Source organism: Malaya genurostris, chromosome 2, assembly GCF_030247185.1.
Source record: "Malaya genurostris strain Urasoe2022 chromosome 2, Malgen_1.1, whole genome shotgun sequence".
Lineage (NCBI taxonomy): Eukaryota > Metazoa > Arthropoda > Insecta > Diptera > Culicidae > Malaya > Malaya genurostris.
Genome location: NC_080571.1, coordinates 277,701,697 through 277,728,500, shown reverse-complemented (window position 1 = coordinate 277,728,500; position 26,804 = coordinate 277,701,697). Strand labels below are relative to the sequence as shown.

Here is a 26,804-nt window from a genome sequence, read left to right as displayed (position 1 = left end):
CTGCAAGAAATTTGAATCTATCAGGTTTTTTCAGTTAGACGTCGTGCTAGTGAATGTCGGAGCCAAAAGCACCACCCAGCGAAATGGAGTCGAATCGTTCATCGATAGGATTTCTTGTAGTCTCTGCCTAACCGAAGGTTTGAATTGGAGAGTCGATGATGGCTAAACCCATAGCGATCACCTAGCCATTCGCTACACGATCGGTAGCTAAGCGGAAAGTACAAGAAGAAAAAAATATCTCCAATACTCCTAAAACTCGAGCGTGGAAGGTTGCCTAATTCGACTGCGAAGCGTTTAGCGTAGCCCTCGAACAGGAAGAGCGCACTGCGAACCTGAGTGGGGACGAGCTGGTAGCCGTCCTTTCACGGGTGTGCCACGGGACTATGCCGAGAAATGACCAGCAGATCACCGGCCTACTTATGGAACGAGCGAATTGCAGACCTTCGTTCATCCTGCTTTAGGGTAAATAAAATAAGGATGCAAAGAGCTCGATCAACGGATGTGAGGATGGAAAGGAGGCGCTCGAAGCGGCGAAGTTAGCACTAAACAAGACTATCAGCGTTAAAGTCTGTTTGCACTATTCCGGGTTCAAGGGCCGTTTCTTCAATTACAGCATCATTAACGTGCAATGCCCACATGAGACGAGACCCGATGACGAGACAGAAGCGTTCTACGCGCAGCTGGAACGAACCTACGACAGCTGTCCACGGCGGGATGTAAAACTCGTCATCGGCGACATGAATGCTCAGGTAGGCCGGGAGGCAATGTACAGGCCCGTGGTCGGGCTGGAGAGCCTGCACGTGGTAACAAACGACAACGGTCAACGATGAGTAAACTTTGCAGCCTCCCGAGGGATGGTAGTTCGAAGCACTTTCTTCCCCCGCTAAGATATCCACAAAGCCACCTGGAGATCACCTGATCAACATACGGAAAATCAAATCGACCACGTTCTCATCGACGGGCGATTCTTTTCCGACGTCATCATTGTCCGCACCTACCGCAGTGCCAACATTGATTCCGACCACTACCTTGTTGCAGTTTGTATTTGTTATCGAATCGAGGAAATGACTGCTTTGACGGCGAATGTCAGCAGTTGGTCGAAGAGAAGAATGCAGCAAGGGCGAGGATGCTGCAACACCGCACTAGAGCGAACGAGGAACGATACGGACAGGCGCAGAACAGACAGAACACGGTTTTCCGGAAGAAAAAGCGCCACCAGGAAGACCAAGATCGCGAAGCGATGGAACAGATGTACCGCGCAAATGATACACGGAAATTCTATGAGAAGGTGAACCGCTCACGTAGAGGCTTCACGCCACAGGCCGAAATGTGCAGAGATACCAGTGGTAACCTTCTCACGAACGAACGTGAGATGATCGATAGGTGGAAGCAGTACTATGACGAGCATCTGAATGGCGAAGCACAAGATACAGAGAACGACACAGGAATCAATCTGGGTGCACGCTTAGCCGACGACAAATTCCCAGCACCTGATCTGACGGAGATAAGTGAGGAGATCGGCAAGCTGAGAACCAACAAAGCCGCAAGCAATGACCAGTTACCAGGTGAGCTGCTCAAACATGGAGGAGAGGCACTGGCTAGAGCGCTGCACTGGATGATTTCTAAGATTTGGGAGGAGGAGATTCTACCGCAGGAATGGATGGATGGAGTGGTATGTCCCGTCTACAAAAAGGGCGATAAGCTAGATTGTTGCAATTACCGCGCAATCACATTGCTGAACGCCGCCTACAAGGTACTCTCTCCAATCCTTTGCCGTCGTCTATCACCAATAGCTAAGGAATTCGTAGGGCCGTACCAAGCGGGATTTACTGGAGCCCGCGCCACTACGGATCACATATTCGCGATACGACAAGTACTCCAGAAGTGTCCTGAAAACGTACCCACGCATCATCTATTCATTGACTTCAAAGCGGCATACGACACAATCGATCGAGAACAGCTATGGCAGATCATGCACGAATACGGTTTCCCGGATAAACTGACGCGATTGGTCAAAGCAACGATGGATAGAGTGATGTGCTACGTCCGAGTATCTGGGACGCTCTCGAGTCCCTTCGAATCTCGAAGAAGGTTACGTCAAGGTGACGGACTTTCTTGTATCTTGTTCAAAATTGCCCTGGAAGATGTGATTCGAAGAGCGAGGATTGACACGAGTGACAAGATCTTTCGAAAGTCCGTACAACTTTTTGGCTTCGCTGACGATATTGGTATTAGGACACGTAACCTTGAGAAGATGATGGAAACCTACATCGGACTGAAAGCTGAAGCTAGGCGTATCGGACTGGCCATAAATGCGTCGTAAACAAAATACATGAGAGGAAGAGGCTCTAGAGAAGAAACACTACGCCTCCCACCACGAATATTGATAGACAGTGACGATATCGATGTGGTTGACGAGTTCGTGTATTTGGGCTCACTGGTGACCGCCGATAATGACACCAGCAGAGAAATACAGAGACGTATTTTGGCAGGGAATCGTGCGTACTTTGGACTCAGAAAAACCCTTCGATCGAGAAAAGTACGCCACCGCACGAAATTGACCATCTGCAAAACGTTCATTAGACCGGTTGTTCTTTATGGCCACGAGACCTGGACTATGTTGGCAGAGGACCAACGCGCCCTCAGTGTTTTCGAAAGAAAAGTACTGAGGACCATCTATGGCGGAGTGCAGATGGAAGACGGAACGTGGAGACGGCGTATAAATCACGAATTGCAACAGCTGCTAGGAGAACCACCTATCGTACGGACAGCTAAAATCGGACGTCTACGATTGGCTAGGCATGTCATAAGAATGTCGGACGACAGCCCAGTGAAAATGGTTCTTGAATCTAATCCGACTGTTACAAGAAGAAGAGGAGCGCAGCGAGCAAGGTGGATCGATCAAGTGGAGGGTGATCTCAGAAGCATCCGTGCCTTGAGTGGCTGGCGACGAGCAGCCATGGACCGAGTTATGTGGAGACGTATGCTTGATACAGCAAAGGACACCCCAGGCCTATAGCTGTTGGGAAAGGATAGAACTATTCTGGGACGATTCGAGACGCTTTTTTTCCTCATCGGCGGTGACTGAGCTGCCGTCGTGTGCATGTTTTGGAATGCTGGATCCGGCATAAAATCCATTTGGTTGCCGCCGATATTCCGATTTTTTATACGTCATACAAATGCTTGATAAAGTGGACCTCCAAATTGACCTTTGTGAAAAGTAGTTGTGACAGCCATATTTTCGGGCATATTTTTTTTTCCAAGTATAGAGGCTTTAACATCTTGGGTTATTCGCCTCTTTCGGACCAGAAAATCTTTCTGACCCTATGTGCGGGGTTGGGAATCGAACCCAGGCGGGCTGCGTGAAAGGCATCGACTATCCCATCACGCTATACCCGTCCCCGCGGGCATATTTAAATGTTAAATGCCAAGAAATTATCTACCAAATAAAAAAAACGGTTACTTCTTAAATTGGCATGTGTATTATTTTTGTAGTTGTTTCTATTATAGAGGTTTTAACCTTAAGGTCATTCGCCTCTTCGGGCCAGAAAAACTTTCTGACCCTATGTGCGGGGTTGGGAATCGAACCCAGGTGGGCTGCGTGGAAGGCATCGACTTACCTATTACGCTATACCCGTCCCCTGTGTGTTTTATTTCAATTTCAAATCAGCAAGCTCTTACAAAACACCCTTTAGAAACGATTTATTCATGTTAGTTGGTTTGACTTAAAGTTACTATAACTAAGTTCAGTGTTTGCAATGAATGAGTGGGAGCATATATTGGAGAAGCCAAATGAATGAGAAACTCACAGAAAAGATGATTTCAGAGACAGGACTAGAACCTGCGTTCTTATGCATTCCCTGCACGGAGAACCCGCAGATCACAAAATTACAATATTGCAATTGTTGTTTCACGCCCTGGTTGTTTCAACTAAAATGTTGGTGATTTAACTAACATATCTGTTGATTTTGACATAACCATTCAGGTAATCGAAATTGTTGTATTCAAATGCTGTCACTTGGCGGAGAACGAAGACAGCAAAAGGCAGAACAAAAAACCTCTTCATTTCACCACAAGCGTTTCATATTGAAAATTTTCAATGGTAAATGATGGTAAATGTCATTTATGTTAGTTACGTAGCGGTCGTTTTATGTAAGTGAAAGTATGCAGAAGAATATATTAGTTAATTGTAAAACAAGTTTTCCATGTGTTAAATAGATATTCCTACAGTATAAATGTTTTAATTTCATCTGAGAGTGATGTATTCTAGGACAGTTCATGTCAATGTTATTAAAACCTATTAACGCTTAAAAATATGCTGCTAAAGTGAAGTGGTACTATTTGTATTTTCTTGAAAGTGTATCTGTAGCATTAGGTTTACCAGCGAGCCATTCTGCAAGTGATGGAAAAATTTCCTAATTACCTGTGACCATTTTTCTGGTGAATTCCCTTTTAAGAATTGTAATCTTTTGGTTCATTTCCATATCCTTTGTGAGTTTAGTGATAAAGATATAAGCAGATAATTAGGTAAAATTTCGTTATTCAAGCAGTGAACGATTAGCTGCCCCCGAAGAGGCTAACAGTAAAAAATATTTATTGCAATTGGCGTTTTAATAACTGAATAGTTGGTTGAAACAACTGAGACATTTTTTTGCTTTCATGCATACAAGTAGCTTTGCTGGGATTGTGTCTTTGCTCAATTGCACGAGTGACATCTCATTGAAACGTTTCATTGTTCGCTCAGGGTGTTTGGCATTGCTCAACTGAAACGTTTCAACGAAACGGGTGTCGTTGCTAAGCTGCCAGCACGATAAATCAAAAATGACAGATTAGTTAAAACAACAGTCGATTAGTTGTACCAAATTTTAACCAATCAAAATCAGAAAAACAACTAATATTTTAGTTGTTTTGCGATCGCTGGCTTTTCCGTGTGCATACGCGCATACCACCCTAAGCCTTGTGATAAACACGGCTCTAACACACGACTTGGTACGTTTTACCAATCCCAGTCGTGTGTCTCAGTCATTGCAAAAACTGATCATTTTAGAAAGTTATGACTCCAAATTATGATGATAAGAAGAACAATTAGGCCAGAGAACGCTCACTAAAACTCTACAAGAAGACGCTGACGAGGTTTGATTGCGTGAGACAGGATGATTAAACCTACTTCCAAAAGGAATTAAAAAAAGTACGGGTGTGTAATGTCAGAGACATAACTGGATGTCGAGAATACGAATAAAACTGACACGATTTCTTTACACTTTCGAATTCGAATTGACAGTTGATTGATTATGTGAATTGCGAAACTTTCCCCCTTTTCACTACTAAAATTTTAAACGATTTTTGACGTTGATTATCTCATTTCGGATTTGCATATTTCATTGAAAGAAACTATCAAGATGTTCTGCCTTTTAGAAGGACCAAACTGTGGAATTCTCTACGATATTTAGCACAGTTCGGAACATTTTTCTCGAACGATTTTCGCACAGCGAAAAGTGCACGAAGCAAATCAAATTATTTTAAATTTTCACTAAACTGATAATTTCTACCTTCGATTTGCAAAGAAGTAATCTAAATAGTTATTTAGATAACATTTCGAGCCAATGCAAACCACCAGCAGCTGCTGCAATTGTTCTTGCTTGAATTGAAAATAGCTTTGCGTACAAACCGACACATCCGCTCGCAGTGCCAAATGATGCGAAACTGGTTTAATGCGTCTTCTCGCGTTAACGACCGGAAGGCAAATGATAACTACGAGCTTAAAGTTTGAGGTTTTTGACCACGCAGAAGGTGCGCTCTCCGATGCCGCTGTTTGAATGCGTCTTCTCGCCCGGGCGTCTGCTTCCATTCAACGCACAAGAAGAAATAATCGATGTTCGACCACGGTTCCCCTTTTATAACGTTCAGTTGAAGATATGTGCCTGACTACCTCAAAATCGTCGTCCTTGCGCGAAAAACCCAAGTGAAAGTAAAGAGTTTTCCGAATTGTTTCCAAATTTTGAGAAAACCTAATCTTTGAGTTGTTTGTGGTTATCTCACACTGTTCAAAATATTATCCTAAATTCCTGATCATATTTTTGATGAAATAATGAAAGAATTATGTTGCTGCCATTAATACAAGTCGAGATATTCACGATTAAGTTCTGCCCATTCTTCCATATGGCTAATTTTGAAAAGGCGCCCCATAGTAAAGTAAGTCGTATTCACGACAAAACGCCTCCTGCAAATTTTCTATACAATAAGTTAGCCAAGAAATATCACGTTAGGCAGGCGAACTGTTCCTGTGGTTTGAAAAACGACATGTACTTCACGACCGAAACCTACAACCAAAATGTTTATGTGCAGGAGCGTCAGAAAAAACGTGTGTGTGGTCTTCATCAAGCAGTATAATTGTTCCGTTTTTTTTTATTTTGTGGAATTTGGTTACTTTCCAACACGCGCAAAAAGACCGCGGGCTGGTATACCGCGAGCAACATCAAAAAACATAAACCTCCGTGCAACAGAAAAATATTGGGCCATCGTTAAGTGGAACCTCAGGAAGAAGCGAAAAACATATTTGCGCGAGGAAAGTGCGCGAGGAGGCCCACAAATTCGCTGCTTTGGCAGACAGGTAGTTGTTTCACTGGTGTGAATGGATACAACATACAAGGCGTAAGTCATCTAGTAGATTGAACTGTTATGTCATATTGTAGTACAACATGCTGTTAAACTTAGATGGTTGAAGAAGAAAATGCAATCCGCTTAGATTTCAGCCTTTGTATCCCGTTTATAGTAACTCAATAATTTGAAAAAAAATGTGTGATTTAAATTCCGGTATGTTGATTAATCCACCCGCGGAAATGTGTGGTACGAACATAGCCCGAAGGATGTCCGGACGTACAGCCAGCGGAGGATACGAACGAAACTACACCGATCTGGAGTCGACCGTTTTCGTCGATAACCAATGGACCGCCGGAATCCCCGCTGCAGGTGCTTTGATTGTCAGCGTCGGCTCCCAAACCACAGATCGTGGAACCAACAATCACATCCGGGCCATACACACCTTGGCACTGATCATTTGATATGATTCGGATGTTGACCCAGTTCAGTGTGTCCGACACTCCACTTCCCGGTGCATCGCTGGTAAGCCCAAACCCGGAAACAGTAGCCTGGTAGTTCTCGAACGATTCACCTGCACGGTCGGCACTTGGTAGATTCACAGGTTGGATGTTTTCTGGAAATAGTAGAAAAAAAACTAAAACTAGAAACTCTCTCAACTCAATGATTTACTAACGTGAAAAGCCAACTGGATCGTTTAAACGAATAAGGCCGATATCGTTGTTCAGATTGTTCGAGTTGTAGTCAGGATGAACGATGAAGTTATTGGAATGTCCGAGAACTTCCGGTGCGTGACGATTGATCGATCCCATTGACACCTCGAACCGTTCGACACCAACAATACAGTGGGCAGCAGTCAGAATCCATTCGCTTGAAATGATGGATCCTCCACAGGCCAGTGCGCCACCGCTGGGAAAGACGCCAATCAGGAATGCCTGGTAAGGAATTTGTCCGTCCCCGGCAGGAAATCCATTTACAATGCGGACGTGGCTTCTCTGTGCTAAATCACGTGCATCTCGCATGGTAATCGGCGTTTGATACCGAAGCTGGGCAGCCTGTGACAGAGCCACAAAGGCCATTAGCACTAGTAATAGTTTCATTGTTAGCCCAAGTTTGGAACTTCACGAAAGGTCAAGTACTAGAATGAAATTTTCCTTCGGTTGCTCTTTTATACAGCTTTGAGTTTCGAGTGGAGGCCGAATAGATTACACTTGCATTATTTCTTTCGCTTGCTGGTGCCAAATACAGGCGAATTCTTATCCTTAGATGGAGATTATAGTGTGTAATTAAAAATACTTGAAATCCTACTGATAGTCTGCACTACGTGGTATATGAATATCGTTGCTGGCTGTAAGATTACCTAATATCTCAAGTTTAATTGATAGGGACGTGTGAACAGTTCTGTACGATTAAAATAAAATCGGGGGTGAATAATCCTGAAAGTGACCTTCTTCAAATTATGTCAGTAAGTTTATTTCTAGATAATTAACTGTACTGCACAGTAATGCAGGAAACTCTTCTTGCGTTCCAAGTAGTATGTCAAAAAAGTTACATAATTACATTGCTCGAATAATGAAACTTAAAATTTAATAGTGGTGTAAAATTGCTGACAGTTTTCAAAGAAGTTTGTTTCGATTTACTGTAAAAATTATGAAAATCAGTTACATTCCGCGGAGATACTGAACTACTGGAGTGGCTTACGTTATTTCGCTGGAACTCCGATGATCACTCGATTTTCAGTCATAAATCATCACTTTCAAACATCAGACGTTATCTTTTTTTATCTCTTTCGTGCTACTTGACCATCTCATTCTAGTTTACTATTGGGAGTACACATTAGCTCGGTTCATTTCCAAAAGATGGCTCTGGCTGTAATGAATATTGAACAGTAACAGCTGGTGTCGAGTGTTTCAAGAGGTTAGATATCTGTCATCAATATTCAGTTCATCTTGCTTCGAGTTTAAAACAGAAACTTGTTTTTCACTTTGTAAATTATGAGCAATTTTGTGTTAACTAAGCAGTTTGGAATCTGAAGCCCGTCAAACGCTTGTCGATGTTTATGGTGATAATGTTCCAAATGATAAATCATGTAGGGAATGGTTTCGATATTTCACGAATGGAGATATCTGCGTTGATGGCTCTGGACAAAAAATCGAAGACAAACAGTTGGAGGCATTATTTAATGAAGATCCGGCTCAAAGAGGAGCTTTCAGAAACATTGGAAGTAACTCAACAAGCATTTTCTGTACGATTAAAATCCATGGGAATAATTCAAAGGCAAGGCAGTTGGGTGCTTTATGAACTGAAATCGAGAAACATTGAAAGACGATCTATCACTTGCGAGCAGCTGGTTCAAACGCAACAAATGAAGGTTTTTTTACATCGAATACTGGAGATGGAAAATGGATATTCTTTGATAACCCCAAGAAGAAAAAATACTTATTTATTTGTTTATTTGGAGCAGGGAAAAGTTCGGTGAAGTTAGTTTCTGTCAAACTTGCTCTCCAACAGGCATAAAACCTCCTCATCTTCAGCATCAACAGATTACAATCATCCAAATGATACATTTCACTTAAACATAGTATTTCTAAACTAACTAAAACTAATTAGATAGTAACCCTAGGAACAATTTTTATAACAACGTTTCGTGATAGATTAAAGTCGAATGAATTGGAACAGTGGTTGAATATTCGGCACATGCTGGCAAAAGGCTCGTTATACCCATAATTAGTTCTAGCATAGGGGATCCTAAGAAAACAATAGTTCGAAGTTTACTACGATGGATATCTATTTTTAAAAGCTGTATGAGCTCGAAGCAGTCTATTTTTGATTGGAGGAGATCTGCCACAAAAGTAGACTTGCTGACATCGCGACGGGCAAATAACAAATCGAGATCAATCAGTTTGCATCTGGCATGGTAACTTGGAAGGTTTCTCCAAGGCAGCCGTCGCAGCGCAATTCGAACAAATTTACGTTGGATTGCTTCAATACGTTGGATATCGCTTTGGTAGTACGGTGACCAGACAACCGAGGCGTATTTGAGAGTAGAGCGAACTAAGGCACAATATAATGCTTTCAAGCAATATACATCATCGAATTCTTAAGTAACGCGGAAAATGAATCCTAGCAGCTTGGAGGCTTTGGAGATAGTAAACTCAATGTGGTTCTTGAAATAACCCTAGAGTCCAGGAGGACACCAAAATCCTTCACAGACGATGTACGTTTCAGAACAATTTGGGAAATATCATAGTCGAAACTGGCTACAGACTGTTTGCGACTAAACGAGATGACGGAGCATTTGGAGGCGTTCAAAACCATTCTGTTGATATTACACCAATTAGTCAAATTATCCAACTGCTCTTGTAGGAACTATGCGTCAGCTGTGGATTTGATGACATGAAACAACTTGAAGTCATCGGCGAACGATAGTTCCATGTACTTGATCGAAAAATTTAGATCGTTGAGATAAAGTAACAAATTAAACGATCCAAGATGACTTCCTTGAGGAACTCCAGAGGTAACAGCGAATGGTAGGGTTGTACAGTCTCCTATTTCAACTATCATTTCGCGACCAGTAAGATATGAGTGAAGCCAATTCAGAAATGACCCGTTAAATACTAGTCTATTTAGCTTTGAGATTGTTATGGAATGATTAATCTTGTCAAAAGTAGCGGAGAAATCGGTGTGGATAGAATCTACTTTTAGTCGTGATTGTAACGAACGTATGATAAAGGCAGTATAGGATACTAAATTTGTAGACGTCGAACGATTGGGCATGAAACCATGTTAATTCTCAGATATATAGTTGGAGCATGTATGTGTTATAAAATCCAGAGCTATAATTTTCAACAGCTTAGATACAGCGCGCAAAGCTGCTATTCCGCGGAACTGGAAACACATAGGATTTATTCTATATTTCAGGAAAAGCTCCTGAACGTAAGGAACAGTTGAATATAATGGATAATGACACTAATAGACTGTCAGAGCAGTTTTCATTACCACTTAAGATGTGCCCTATCTGCATTCAATCGGATATTGAGAACCTCAAATTTACCGAGTCATAACTTTGTTGTTAGTCAACCGATCTTCAAAATTTGTTTACCATTGGAAAGGTACTACTTCCACAAATATAATGCACTGAAAAAAAACTAAAAATAGGGTTGTCTACCCAAAGTAATAATGAAAACTGTAGATAGATGACCTAAGAAAAGATGAGACTTTTTACAATGATCGTAAATATCTCGAAATTCAAAGCGATGACCTATATATTTGTATACATCATTCGATTGCTAGTGATATCAGCTACAATTTTCGCTCAACTACCATTCCTGCACAATCAAAAGAAAACATTAAGAAATCAATGAATTTATAAATATATATGAATTTTTCATTTTTTTTCACATGTTTGTTTTTAACTCAAAAATTAAAGCGATGACATGTACATTTCTTTGATTCAAAACATTGGAATCATTACCAGAAACAATGTATTGATGACCAAAATTATATATCCGTTCAAAGAATCTCAAGAAATTTGGCACACATACAGAGAATTTGCCAAACAAAATCAAAACAAAACTTTTAAATTTTATGACATATATTTTTTTATTGCTTTAGTTGGAAATTTATTATAAACAAAATTTACAAAAAAAAAAAAACAACGGACAACAGAACTGCAAAACCCAGATTAAAACATCTGTTTTACAAAAGAACGGGCTAAATGTTTTATCATGTTTTGCATTTCAATTTTTATTTGTGCTATTCTTGCTTTTAAACGATATTTCTAAATCGATGGTCCGGATTTTGCTATCAATATTTTTATCCGATTTTTGCATTCAAAAATAATTAAACGGGTTTTCCACACTAAGTTTCACTTATCCGGTTTTTGCATTCAGCCGTCAATATATAAATCGTCAAAACAACAAAATGTCTCTACCGTCTATAAATATTCCAGACGGGAGGTGCACTGGTCGTATCGATTTACGCCCGTAGATATTTTTGTTATAATTTTTGTACCCTCAAATTTTTTAGATATTAGGTGTACAACTTTGCTTCCGCCGTTTTTTTTTCCAAAATTTAAAGCTTTATTGCGAAAAAGTGCTTACATATGTATTATTCAAAGTATTGTCCGTCGCTAGCGACAACAATCCATTTTTCCAACTCTTCGAAGGATTGAAAATGTTGATCTGCCAGGCCGTGTGCCATCGAATGGAATAGGTGGAAGTCAGAAGGGACGACATCTGGGGAATACGGCGGGTGAGGCAAAACCTCCCATTTCATCGTTTCCAGGTACTTTTTGACCACTTTTGCGACGTGAGGCCGAGCATTGTCGTGTTGGAGGATGACTTTGCCATGTCGCTCTTGATACTGTGGCCGCTTTTCTTTTAGTGCCCGACTAAGGCGCATCAGTTGCGTTCGGTAGCCATCTCCTGTGATGGTTTCACCCGGTTTTAAGAGCACGTAGTAATTTGTTATTCATCTTTGAAGGTTTTTTCTCTTCCAACATCATGTTTTTTTCTTCGACATCGAAATCACCATTTTTCAAACGTTAAAACCACTCCCGACACGTTCTTTTACTCAGAGCAGCACCACCGTAAGTTTCTGAAAGCATTCGATGCGGTACAGCCACCTATCGGAAAACGGCGGAAGCAAAGTTGTACACCTGATATTTCGCGTTAATGTAAAGATATCTCGGTGACTTTTAAGGTTTTTAAAATCGAATAGTTTCTTAAAAGGGCCTTGCCAGGTGTTGTTTATGAGGTTATTGTTTAAACTAACTAGGTGTGAGTTTCCATCGAGTAATGCAGGAAGAAAAGTTATTTCTCTTCATTTTCGTGTATTACCTGTCTATGAACACAATCTCCACGATGTCAATTTTCGGGTGTAATAAAGCCATGTTTTTGAAGCACCGTAGAGTCAATTCGATTGGTCTTGCGCTTCAATCCAATGTCCGATGTATGTTTCCATCATCATTTCAAATATACGTGTCACAGTACCAACTTCGCAACGAATCTAACAAGATTTCCGTTTGAGCTGTTAGTAGTATATTGTCACTAATAGTACTGTTGTTGTACCGTTTAATTCTACTATGTCAGTGACATAGTAAAATTAAACGTTAAAACAACAGTACTATTAGTGAATCTAACAAGCTGAGTAGACTTTCGATAGATTGTACCACTATTGTAAATCATCATTCTTCTTCTTAGCTTCTGAGGATATATACTCAATTCGTCGAGTCTAGTGGAATGATTTTAGAATTTTTCGCTAGCTTAAACTATCCCTTCTCATATAGAAAGGAGTGAAAAGATTAGTCGTGATACAGATTTAATGCGTCTCTATCTCATTGTTTTACATCGCAACATCACAGGCAAACAAAATCCCGTTCTCCGTATCTAGATTCCAGTTTGCTCGTTGATCCAGCTGCGGAAATGTGTTGTTCGCACATAACCGGATGGATGGCCCGATGTGCACCCGGCCGAGGATACAAACGAGACAACTCCGATTTGCAAACTGGCGCCATTCTCCTGGACGGTCAACGGGCCACCTGAATCACCCTGGCAGGTACTCTGGTTCGCGGCGTCGGCTCCGGTGCCACAGACGGTAGATGCAATCACAACCGCGGAACCGTAGACCGATTGACAAGCGGCATTCGAGATGACGCGAATGTTAACCCAGTTTTTGGTTGGCGACACTGGTCCGGTGTTGCTGGTCCGACCAAATCCAGACACGGTAGCGATTGCATCTACGAACGTTTCTCCAGTACGGTCTGCACTTGGCAGGTTGACAGCCTGAATGTTCTCTGTCAATTAGCATCCGAAAAAGTTAACACTGTAAGACCGATCCAATCCACTTCAAGTACTTACGCGAAAAAGTAACTGGACTGTCGAGTCGAATGAGTCCGATATCGTTGTTCAGGTTGTTCGAGTTGTATTGAGGATGGATGATGAAGCTGGTGGATGTTCCCAGAACTTCGGGAGAGGCAGTGTTGATTGTTCCCATGACAATTTCGAATCGTTGTACTCCGGTGATGCAATGGGCGGCAGTCAGAACCCATTCGTTGGAGATGAGAGAACCACCGCACATTAGTGCGCCCCCGCTAGCCACGAATCCTCTTAGAAATACCTGATACGGGAATTGACCCGCTTCTGCCGGGAATCCATTCACGATACGGGAGTGGCTTTTTGCGGCTACTTCTTGAGCGTCACGGACGGTTATCGGGCGCTGGAAGGGAAGCTGGGCTGCCTGTAAAACACGAATTCATCGGTATTAGGTTTTTGGGGAAACTGATCCGAATCGGCTGACAAGAACTAACTTGAGCCAGGGCCAAACAGGCCATAACAGCTAAGAACAGTTTCATTTTCGCTAATCCGTCCGACACAATACCGTACTCTGGTGATTTAGTACTGTACAAATGCTTTATATATCGAATTTAAAAAAGAGGCTTCGCAGATTAGATTACGGGGTTTAATTCAAAACATTGATCTGATAGTGGAAAGAATGCACAGTAGTACTTCCCAATTACGAGGGAACGACGATAAGATACGGATTATTTCCAAGACGTGAACAATTGAAAGATTACAGAACTGATACTTTGACGTTGGTTTGATATTTGTGATTATAATTTTATAATATAATCGTAATGATTTTACATGTCACTCGTGTAAAATTGGATTGCTGTATATTGCACATTTCACATCGGACCGATTTTAGTACGGTTCGTGGCAACATGATCGTTCAAGTATGACATATGAACTAGATGGATGGTAGCATTTTCAAGCAGAAATTAATTCCATAATTATTTTGATTTAAACTACTTACAGTAATAAATGCTGGAAGAACATAACTCCCATTTTTTTTTATTCAATAATATAATTATTTTTAAGGCACACTGCTTTAGCTCTAAGGTGCCAAGGACTTTTTCTAATTTTATTAACGACTAACTTAAAACTAGGATAGTATGATTGGATAATGTTGTATTGGGGTCGCAGTGGTCGACTTTGGCAGATCCAACCTTCAGCTGGCGATCGGCACCGGCCGGTGGGTGGAATATATCATGAGTCTTCCAGATGACGTTGGCCGCATCCCTCGGTCTGTGTGGGTCCGCGGGAAACACCCCCAGGCTACGAATACCCGGCGGGTGGCCCGCATGACTAGAGCGACCTTCCGTGGGCGATGATGGTGATGTAAATATAACGAAAAAATATAGAGAAGTAAATATTGCGGAAAACGAAGTAAAATGGGGATATGGGAACGAAATGACTAAGAACGACAGAGATCTAATTAGTGGACATCGTGATGGAGAAGAGACGGGGAGGGGGGAAGCGAAAAGGTTAGTGACAGCAAAAAGATCTTGTTAGTTCCGATGAAGATGGTGGACAGATGAGGAATCGGGATAATCGGCGGAAGTTAACATAACTCCCATATACCATTCGACTCAATTGGTCGAAATCAGCAAATGCGTGTGTGACAAATAGTTTCACTCAATTTTCTCGGAGATGGCTAAACCGTTTTCTATATGAAAAAGTAAATATGAAGCTTTATATGAAAAATCGTATACTCCCAGACAAGGTTCCTGAATATCATTCGGTTTCGACTTCTGGTTCCGGAACTAAAGGATGATACGTAAAACGAAATTAAAATAATGTAACTCATTTTTCTCGTAGATCGCTGAACCGATCCAAGATTCGAATGAAATCTACGAACCATCTAAGATTATAGTGAATGGTCTTAAGATCCTATAAAACATCTTGCTTTTTAGTCAGATTCGACTTCCGGTTTAGGAGAAACAGGCTGATTAGTATAAAAATGTCCATATCACATAAATTATTCAGGTTTATCGGGTTAGCAGATTTGGATAGTCGATTACCAAATAAATTTATTGCAATTTTAACGGTATTCAGTTTTCGATTCGGAAGGTACCTAAAAATGTTACTCACTTCTCAGGTGAAATTAACTGATTTCTGCTACATCGAATTTAGAATTCCGGTTCCAGTATCGAATCGTTTCTTAAAGCTTAATAATTTTCTCAAAAAGGCCAAATCGAACTTCAAAAACAAAAATTTAAATTAAAGGACTTATGGTCCCATACAAAATTGATGAATTTTATCCGATTCTGGAATTACAGGATAATGAGTTTTTAAAATTCATACCGATATAGAAGATGACAATCCCAAAAAGCTTCAAAAGTGGACTCAAATCTATTGCGATTTATTCGTCATATTAATTTATGGCCATACAAACCGTTTTGGGTTATGCTGGTTCCTGAATATCGGCTCTGGAAGTATCGTAAATAGTGACGATGAACTTATTTCGACATCTCATGGAATGTTCAATCGATTATCACACGTTTAGATTCAAATTCGATCCGATTTGCAGGTTCGACATTACAGGGTAATGTCTGATTAAAATCTCAATTTGCCGTTTAAAACGACGATAATTAAAATAATGTCATGAGAACTAAAACACCAACGAATATCCATGCAATAAACACATGCGGATTGATAAAAAAAAGGTTTCATCTCATTGCTAGGTGGATTAATCACGTTTTCCTTGAAGATTCATCAAGCAGTATCGGAGGAAACTGCTTTAGCGTGTTTAAAATATGACTGGTGTCCTGAGATTGTAAGTAGAGCCTTAATCGACTAAGCAGATATTTGTTTGAAAGAAACATGAGCAATTCCAGAAATGCTTAGCAGATCATCAGACTCGACCTTCTCCGATTTGGATGATAATCATTTAAACAGTAGAATATTATTCTACAGGTTAAAGGCAATAAATTTGTTAATGATATCCTTTCTTCTAAAAGTAGCTGTTCTTGAGATACTTGGATATTTAGTTATAACACCATTTTTTATATTTCCATGAATTGTTTATTTGCTTGCTATATCTACAATTATTACATGTACATGAATAATTCTTAATTATATTTAATGTTACATTCGAATCAAAGAAATCATTTCTGAAATAATTGTGCGGGTAACAAAATTGATTTGTCGGTTACGTCTTTTGTACTGTTATACCTCCGAAACTTGAGCTGTCTTCTCAATATGAGTCTCAAACGATCCTAGAATTAATGAAATCGGTTTGTCCATATCCGAGTAAATTGAGCGGTAAGGACTTGTGCCGTTTTCGTCACATTTGCCTTTATAACACCGGAAACAGTACTGACCGTCATTTGATCTTCAAACTTGATCAATAACCCACTATAGTAGCGTTAAAACGAGCCGCTTGTTCAAATCGGTTGAGCCATCTCCGACAAAATTGAACAGTAAAGAAAGTAATAAAGAAGTGATGAACATTTGGTATTCGAACTTGAATGATGATCTTATAGTCCACAGATAAAAATAGATATTTTGCCTTAAGCTTAGCAAATCTATGAAATGTATAACATGTAATTTACTGACTCGATGTAAAAACTCCTCCTTCCCTATAAATCCCTCACCTTATACTTCCCAACCACCCCCAAATCCCGACCCCAAACTGTTACAAACCCGGTGAACGACCAGAATTAGGTTAAAACCGGGGATAAATAAACGATATAATAATAATAATCTTATAGTAGCATTCAAACGAATCTAATCTTATTTATATTGGTTCAGCGATATTCAAGAAAATTGATCGGTAAAAAACGAGCGTTTTATCGGTTACGTTACTTATACCATTATATCTGTGGAAACAGAACTGACAGCCATATGATATTCGAACTTGATTTATGACCCAATAGTTGCTTTCAATCGAGCTTAGACTTGTTTAAATCGGTTCAGCCATCTTTGACAGAAACGAACGGTGAAATCTGGACAGTTTAATTTTGGATTAAATCAGATCAGCTGTTATTTCAATCCAAAATGCATTTTTGCCTTTCTCATATAGAAAGGTTATGCAATCACTTAAAAAACCGACTAGTAAAAATTGGCCAAGTGTCATATACCATTCGACTCAGCTCATCGAACTGAGCAATGTCTGTGTGTGTGTGTGCGTGTGTGTGTATGTGTATGTGTGTGTATGTATGTGTGTGTGTGTCAAATAATCTCACTAGGTTTTCTCGGAGATGGCTGAACCGATTTTGACAAACTTAGATTCAAATGAAAGGTCTCGTAGTCCCATACGGAATTCCTGAATTTCATCCGGATCCGACTTCCGGTTCCGGAGTTATAGGGTAAAGTGTGTTACATATTGTACACCGTCACTTAAACCGGCGAAACAAAACACGTAAAAAATTTCTAAACTGATCTCAACGCTACACAAATCGATAGTCATTATCAGTAGGCAACAAACCAAACCGATTCCGGCTATCCTGGTTCCCGGTATCCGGTTCCGGAAGTACCGGAAATAGTGGTCATATATACCAAAATGGATCTCACTCACTTTTCTCAGCGATGGTTTGACCGATTTCCACAAACTTAGATTCAAATGATTTCGGATACAACAAACATTTAAATCGTAATTTAGAGTGAGTACTAGTAGAGTTTGTATGTCATGTTAGTTGGTGGCCGTACGAACCGCCTTTGATTATACCGGTTCTCGGATTCCGGTGCCGGAGGTGCATATAATAGTGAACCCACTTAGTTTTCTTAAGGACGACCTACTCAATCAAAGCACTGTTTTATTCTGTATGTTATGCACAAACAATCTCTTGGTTTCTTTCAAAAATCGAAGAGAAAAATTTTGAATATTATATACATGAGAAAGGCATCATTACACCACTAGGTGGATTAAAACAGGTTTTTATTCATTAGATTGTGCATTAATAGTCATCTTAAAACTAATTACAGTTACCTCATTAGATTGCATGAAGAAACTATAAATTTTTGAGCTTACTCCAGCCATTAGGGTATGTGCAGACTTCTCTGCGACCAATTTAGCTGCTTTTGTCCAATATTTTAGAATTTCTGTAGCCGAAGCTTGTTTTTTATATTGAGAGAGTTCGTTCATCACGAGAGACCAATACCGCTCAATAGGTCACAACTCCGGGCAGTTAGGTGTGGACTCGCCTCTTTCGGTACAACATGGACTCCATTCGCTTTATACCATTTCAAAACATTTTTTGTGTAGTGACAAGATACCAAATAATCCCAGAATAGCGAGAGAGCGTCGTAGTTGTGTAGGAATGATAACAGACATTCTTACGATATAGTACATTGTTTACCGATTATCGGTAGTGATGAAGCTTTGGTTTACTCGATCACAGATGCATATTGCCTGCAAAATCAAATATATTTTTGGGAAACTTGGCCTTTTTCTTCATCCAGAAATGCTCCTCTACCCCGTTCCATTGCATGGCAGTCTAAGAAGACATTCCGGGAAGCTGCTTAAAATCTTCCTGCACTTCATCGTCCATTATCACACAGAAAAACTTCGTCAATTATTTGCGATACAACTTCTGATAGTTCCTAAGATCCGCTTTCGCTTCGCTTCTAGCTTTCCTGGCTGTTGTCAAACTTGTATCGAAAGATTTAAGAGCTTTATAGAGACAGTGCTTGCAGCAGAACCAAGTTTTTATGCACGCTTTCTTCCTGACAGTTGCGGATTTTCATTGTGACCGCACCGCTTTTCGCACGGACTCTTCTTTCAACGCCATCTTGGATTTAAACGTCCTTATTCTAAATAACGTCGTATCAATTTTACGATCGTATTTCATATGTATTCTTAATAACGCTAGCAAAATCAAAGGTAGCCAGGATTCGATCAAACAATATTCGATCGAAAAATCAATACGTCGTTATTCAGAATAAGGGTGAAAAGCTCGTAGTATAAAACATTTCACGCATTGATGAAGTATTTGTATTTAGGGGTGTCCAAATTTTGTCGCGAATACACTAAAACATTCTCTCGACATCTACTGGTCTATTCAGTTGTTTGGCTTATTGGAACATTACTACGGAATTCTTAATGATGTTCGAAAGGCTGGCATAGTCAATAAATTGCTATTTTCTATCTGTACAGTTTTCACGACGATGTCCTAATCGATTCCTTAAGTTTTATACTCGCTTAGGCTTGCTTAGGTCTTTATGATAAATTAAAGCGGTTCATGGCGGATGTCTCCGGCTTTGGAAAAGCAGGAAAAGTCAAATGAATGAAAGCTCACATTCAATTTTTTTTCTAAATAACAGAATGTAAAAATGGCTTTTAGTTTTGTCGAACCAACTATGATATTATACATACAGTACAATATCGGACAAGTAAAAAATTTAGAGTAAATACCGGACACCGATTTTGCAATGCAAAAATCGTTTATAAACATCTATTTTGCAAGAATCGGACAGCAAAACTTTGAATGTAAAAACTGGAAAAAATTGAGCCGTTCATGTATAAATAGCTAAAGACGAAAAATGTCAGCCTCGTAACCGTCTACCAACACTCGAGATGTCTAAGTGATTTTTTCACGGTTTCTAAAATCAAGTACGTTTTTAAGAAGGTGTTGACAATTATTTAAAATTATGTGTATGAGTATATTGCCTAAACTGTCTAGGTGTGAGTTTTCATCGAATAAATCTGAAAAACGAGCTATTTCTCTTGATTTTTTTACTTTGATCATTGTTTACTGGAAAGTTTAACCAGATACTCTTCTATTTTAGTAATAATCAGAAAATGTGTTTGTTGATTTTGTATAGGAATATTTTTTGAAATGCCTAATCATTCGGGTTCTACCGCTCTGCGGAATTAGGGGTAACCCTTTTCATTAACACCTTAGTATGGATCAGGGTCATTTCGCCGAAAGCCATTTCGCCACTTGTGCAGTTGTTTATTCGTTTTCATTAGTTTGTTTCGAAATGCGTGGACTTTCAGCAGAACAACGTCGAAAAATTGTGTACAAATGGTGCACAGAACGCGGACTGTCACTGAGAAAGATAGAAAAAATGGAAGGAGTAAATGAAAAAGCCGTGCGAAATGCAATCAGGAAGTTCGGTGAGGTGTTATACCTTTGAAGATGAACCGAAAACGGATCGAAAAAAAGCTCTTGCTAACCCTCAGTTGGATAAACGTGTACTGAAGACTTTCTAGCAAAAGAAGGAGGTTTCAGTTCGGGATGTGGCCAAAAAAGTGGGCACTTCGAAGTCAAATGTTCTTCGTACTAAAGAACGTTTGAATCTTCGAACCTATAAGAAGCAGAAACAACCAAAACGTAGTCCGAAACAAGAAGCATCGATCAGGCCGAGGGTTCGAAAGCTGTACAATACGATTCTTGCTGGAAATTTGAACTGCATAATCATGGACGACGAAACCTACATGAAACTCGATTACAAATCCTTGCCGGGACCACAAAATTATATGGTGAGGGAAGGGCAAGTGTTAAACCAGTCCGAGACATCGATTGAAGTCGAAAAATTTGGTAAGAAAGCTATGGTCTGGCAAGCAATTTGTAGCTGCGATAAGATTTCGAAACCCTTCATCACCACTGCTTCAATGAACAGCGAAATATACATCAAGGAATGTTTACAAAAACGACTTCTACCCATGATTCGAAGCCACAAGGATCCTGTTGTCTTCTGGCGAGATCTTGCTTCTTGCCACTACTCGAAATCAACGGTAGAATGGTATACTACCAAAAATGTCACTTTCGTCCCAAAAGACATGAATCCACCAAATTGCTCACAACTTCGACCAATTGAGGAATTTTGGGCATTAACGAAGGCACATCTTAGGAAACATGTCTCGGCAGCCGAAACCATTCAACAGTTCGAAAAAGATTGGACAAACCTGTTTTAATCTACCTAGTTGTGTAATGATGCCTTTCTCATATCAATCATATTATCATATATAATACTGTGGTATTCTTCAAAATAATTTTCTTCGATTCTTAAAAGAATAACCGAAATCGGTTTGTTTGACCGGCTGCTGATAAAAGCTATCAATTGGAAAAGATTTGAGGTCGATTTAGAAAATTTTTTAAGTTTTTTCCCCATTTTCAGTAGTGGAATAAAATTTTTAACCCACTTTACCCTATATTTCCGGATCCGGAAGTCGGATTCGGATGAAATTCAGGAATTACGTAAGGGACCGCAGGACCTTTCATTTGAACCTAAGTTCGAGGAAATCGGCCGCGCCATCTGTGAGAAAAGTTAGAAAACTTTTTTTCCATTTATTTGCACATTTTACCCCATAATTCCGGAACCGGAAGTCGGATCCAAATAATATTCAGGAATTTTGTATGGGATCACAAGACGTTCCATTTGAATCTAAGTTTGTGAAAATCGGTCGCGCCATCTATTAGAAAAGTTAGAACACATATTCTCTTTTTTTTTTGCACATTTTACCCCATAACTCCCGAACCGGAAGTCGGATCACAATAATATTCAGGAATTTTGTATGGGACCACAAGACCTTTCATTTGAATCTAAGTTTGTGAAAATCGGTCGCGCCATCTATTAGAAAAGTTAGAACACATATTCTCTTTTTTTTTTGCACATTTTACCCCATAACTCCCGAACCGGAAGTCGGATCACAATAATATTCAGGAATTTTGTATGGGACCACAAGACCTTTCATTTGAATCTAAGTTTGTGAAAATCGGTTCAGCCATCTCCGAGAAAAGTTAGTGCAAAAACGTTACATACACACATACGCACACACACACACACACAAACCGACATTTTTCGTACTAGGCGAACTGAGTCGAATGGTATATGACACTCGGCCCTCCGGGCCTCGGTTCAAAAGTCGGTTTTCACAGTTCACAGTGGTTTGAAACGGGAAATTAGCGTGACAAAAATATTTTCACTATTAAATATTAGTTTTTTGTAGTTGGTGTCCTTACAAAAGTTGTTTGTTATCAAATGGCGCTCCTTTTGATATAAAATATTACTAGGGTGGTCCTTATTTAGATTGAAATCTGAAATCTAACTTCCTTAATTGAACTCAAAAACGATTTTATTGTAGAATGAAGTTGTAGGAAATTTCATTTTGAGCAACTTTACTGAAAAAAGCACCTCCCTAGCTTTTCATTTGACCGAGTTACATCAATTGTCCCGGGTAAGAGTAGGGTGGCTCCTGAAAAATCGATTTTTTTGTTCTAACTTTTTTGTGAAACGTTCTATGGAAAAGTTGTCTTCAGAAGAGTTGTTGAAATAATTATTGCGCATAATTTTGCTTAGTAAAGCTTTTTCATATGAGCTACCAGTAAAAAGTTATGATTGTTTTTTCATCAAAAACTAGTCAACCTTCAAATATCAAAATTCCTTAGATGCCAGATCGATAAAAATGTATCCTATGCGGCTACTGAAAGTTCATAATATAAGTAAACATTTAAGAGAAAATTGGGAGGGTGTTTTTTTTAACTCATTTAAATTAGTCTTAAAAATACCTTGAAAAAACTCAAAAACATTGCATAACTCTTAAACGCCTTAACGTATCAACATACTTCCTTTAGCAAAATAATAGCATCAAGTTAGCCCTACAAGTGTTCCATACATTGTCCATTCGACAAATGAGACACACAAAAAACTACAGCCGAAAATAGTTTTTTTGCTGAACAAAATAACTGATTCAGTTGAGCTTAAGCAACAGAGACACTGTGTAATATGGTTATTCCGAAGTAGTTGGCCATGATAAATCTATCATCAGAATTTTCATTATCTTGACAACCAAAGCTCAAACAAGCTGGCGCAAGTTAGTGAAACGCAAATATTTTTATCCAAACCGTACCGAGACGCCTTTTTTCTCATCCACTTGTGTACCGAATAGCCTGTAACAACCAGAAAACGACGCACAATGAGTTTTGGTCAGAATAAATACAATCTACTCATTTTAACAAACTAATGATTTACTTGGGTTTCAGGAAGTGCTTTGTCTTACAAAAAACTAACGGATTTAATGATTGCTGGTAGAAGTAATAAGGACATTTTACGAGCAAAATTATCCGCAATAATTATTTCAACAACTCTTCTGAAGACAACTTTTCCATAGAACGTTTCACAAAAAAGTTAGAACAAAAAAATCGATTTTTCAGGAGCCACCCTACTCTTACCCGGGACAATTGATGTAACTCGGTCAAATGAAAAGCTAGAGAGGTGCTTTTTTCAGCAAAGTTGCTCAAAATGAAATTTCCTACAACTGCATTCTACAATAAAATCGTTTTTGAGTTCAATTAAGGAAGTTAGATTTCAGATTTCAATCTAAATAAGGACCACCCTAGTAATATTTTATATCAAAAGGAGCGCCATTTGATAACAAACAACTTTTGTAAAGACACCAACTACAAAAAACTAATATTTAATAGTGAAATATTTTTGTCACGCTAATTTCCCGTTTCAAACCATAGTGCAGTGATTGCATAACCTTTCTATATGAGAAAGGCAAAAAGTGTCAAAACTTGTCGCCAAGAAGTCTGTACGGAATTTAATGCGGAACGTTCGCAAGAAAGTGCGCCAGCTAGTCTACAATGGTTGAATAGCAAATGTTGATAATAATATTATGTTGTTGTAGTCTAATATTATCAGTATATCGAACAAAATTTATTAATTAATTATTATTAATTATTCACAGCGAAATCAAAGTGCGTCCATACTTTCTGGGACAGTCTTTAGGTGTGAGTCGAACAAATTAAATTATAGAACGATTTTTTACGAATCAATGATAATATTCTGCTGTCTAAATAATGAGGTCAAACAAAGAGGTTTTCCTTGCATTTAACAGTTCGTTCAGTCGCATCGGGTAAATTTTCAAGGGTGGATTAAAAACCATTACTAGTGAGATTTTATGCATTGGCTCGAACTAAAGCAGATTACTGGTACAATCACTCCTCATGTTCACTCCGCTATATAAAGCTATATAATATAAACTTTCTCATATGGATTCTCAGGACCGAACCCCACCATTCGTTAATTGTAGGTGGAGTACTAAGCAAAATAATGTGGTGTCCACTAATGAGACGACTATTGCAGTGTTCATGTAAAAGTTAATGGACACAATATTCAATGGAATGGCAACTTGAACTTTCGAATGTCCAAAAATTACTGATTTTATCTTTCGGTTTTTTACAATATCAAACTAACTAGAGATCGTGAGAGGAGAAAGAATATGAAAATTGTAGAGCCATGGTACTCAAGGAAGAGTAAGGATTTGAAGATAAAGTGCGGAAAAATGCGACGTAACAAGGTTCATTAAAGTAAGCAGAAGGTGCATTCGCTCAATTTTTGCGTAACAAAAGCTTTTAATATATTCACAATATTTTTTGATGAATTCACCGCTTCCAAGTAATCAGTAAAATAATGAAAAAATACATTAGCAGCATGAGACGTTTGATAATTCTGCTGTCCAAAAACATAAATTCAAAACAATAATTTCGGGCGAGACGAAGTTCTACGGGTCAGCCAGTATATGCATAATTCCTCTATATCGATTCTCGGGTGTATTGTAAAAAATATTTTTTTTGTAGCATCGTAAAGTCTGTTTGATCTATCTTGCGTTTCAATCCAATGTCCGATGTACGTTTCCATCATCATTCCAAAGATACGTGTCACAGTACCAACTTCGCAGCGACTCCAATGAACTGAGCTGACTTTCGAAAGATTGTACCACTTTGCCAATCATCGTTCTTCGAAACACAGCTTCAGAAACTATATTAAACTGTAGACATATCATGGAGATCTGTTGTAGTTCTGTTTTCTCAATTCGTTGAGTCGAGTGGAATGAGCTTAAACCAACCCGTCCCTTATAGAAAGGAGTAAAAAGATTAGTCATGATACAGGTTTAATGCGTGTCCATCTCATTGTTTTACATCGCAACATCAGAGGCAAACAAAATCCCGTTTTCCGTATCTAGATTCCAGTTTGCTCGTTGATCCAACTGCGGAAATGTGTTGTTCGCACATAACCGGATGGATGGCCCGAGGTACACCCGGCCGCTGCTACAAACGACACAACTCCGATTTGTAAACTAGCGCCACCCTCCTGGATTGTCAACGGGCCACCTGAATCACCCTGGCAGGTACTCTGGTTCGAGGCGTCGGCTCCGGTACCACAGACGGTAGATTCAATCACAACCGCGGAACCGTAGACCGCTTGACAAGCGGCATTCGAGATGACGCGAATGTTAACCCAGTTTTTGGTGTTCGAAACTGGTCCGCCGTCGCTGGTCCGTCCAAATCCAGACGCGGTAGCGATTACATCTACGAATGTTTCTTCAGTGCGGTCTGCGCTTGGCAAGTTGACAGCCTGGATGTTTTCTGTCAATGAGCGTACCACAAAGCTAACACTCGAGTCGATAAAATCCACTTCAAGTACTTACGCGAAAAGGTAACTGGACTGTCGAGTCGAAGGAGTCCGATATCGTTGTTCAAATTGTTCGAATTGTATTGAGGATGGATGATGAAGTTGGTGGAGTGTCCCAGAACTTCTGGAGAGCCAATGTTGATTGTTCCCATGACAATTTCAAATCGTTCTACTCCGGTGATGCAATGAGCGGCAGTCAAAACCCATTCGTTGGAGATAATAGAACCACCACACGATAGGCCACCGTTAGCCAAGAATCCTCGTAGAAATACCTGATACGGGAATTGACCCGCTTCTGCCGGGAATCCATTCACGATACGGGAGTGGCTCTTTGCGGCTACTTCTTGAGCTTCACGGACGGTCATCGGGCGCTGGAAGGGGAGCTGGGCTGCCTGTAAAACACGAATTCGTCGGTTTTAGGTTTTTGGGCAAACTGATCCGAATCGGCTGACAAGAACTAACTTGAGCCAGGGCCAAACAGGCCATAACAGCTAAGAACAGTTTCATTATCGCTAATCCGTCCGACACAATACCGTACTCTGGTGGTTTAATACTGTACAAGTGCTTTATATATCGAACATGGAAGAGAGGCTTAGCAGATTAGAATACGGATTTTATTTCAAAACATTGTTTCCTTAGTGGAAAGAATACACAGTATTTCCCCATTACGATGGAATGACGATAAGATACAGATTATGTCCAAGTCTCGAACAATTCGACGATTATAGTTTTATGATTAGATCGTCACGATTTTACATGTCACTGTACTCGTGTAGATTTTGATTGCTGTATATTGCACATAAACCTTGATTTTGAGTTCTTGCAAACATCGAATTTGCATTGAAACCTCAATTCTCGATGTTCTTTAATATAAGTAAATTTCTTGTTTTCACTCACTGGTTTCTTGAAAGTTGTAGTGAAGAAGTTTGAATTCAAAATGGATTTTAGCCTGAAATGATCCCTTGGGGTCATTGAAAATTACATATTGCAAAACATTACATT

General features: G+C 39.6%; 3 protein-coding genes across 9 annotated transcripts in view; 1 reads left to right on the top strand and 2 right to left on the bottom strand.

Moving 5' to 3' along the window:
* Nucleotides 1-26,804, top strand: part of LOC131430223 (dnaJ protein homolog 1-like) — a 167,244-nt gene that overhangs the window by 131,566 nt on the left and 8,874 nt on the right. The window lies entirely within an intron of this gene.
* On the bottom strand, nucleotides 6,742-7,747 carry LOC131430225 (collagenase-like). Its single transcript, XM_058594984.1, has 2 exons — nucleotides 7,274-7,747; nucleotides 6,742-7,213 (listed from the first exon to the last, which is right to left on the bottom strand). Exons 1-2 carry the CDS (start codon nucleotides 7,695-7,697, stop codon nucleotides 6,804-6,806), a joined length of 834 nt encoding a protein of 277 aa, XP_058450967.1. The 5' UTR covers nucleotides 7,698-7,747; the 3' UTR covers nucleotides 6,742-6,803.
* Nucleotides 12,902-26,341, bottom strand: LOC131430226 (brachyurin-like). 3 transcript variants are annotated; one of them, XM_058594987.1, is made up of 3 exons: nucleotides 26,265-26,341; nucleotides 13,458-13,836; nucleotides 12,902-13,393 (listed from the first exon to the last, which is right to left on the bottom strand). In XM_058594987.1, the coding sequence occupies exons 1-3, from the start codon at nucleotides 26,307-26,309 to the stop codon at nucleotides 12,987-12,989; spliced, it is 831 nt and encodes a 276-aa protein (XP_058450970.1). In that variant the 5' UTR covers nucleotides 26,310-26,341; the 3' UTR covers nucleotides 12,902-12,986. The 3 variants fall into 3 exon arrangements, with proteins under 3 accessions (XP_058450970.1, XP_058450969.1, XP_058450971.1); XM_058594986.1 differs by lacking the exon at nucleotides 26,265-26,341 and adding an exon at nucleotides 13,907-13,986; XM_058594988.1 differs by lacking the exons at nucleotides 12,902-13,393; nucleotides 13,458-13,836 and adding exons at nucleotides 24,879-25,756; nucleotides 25,819-26,194 and having other exon boundaries at nucleotides 26,265-26,331.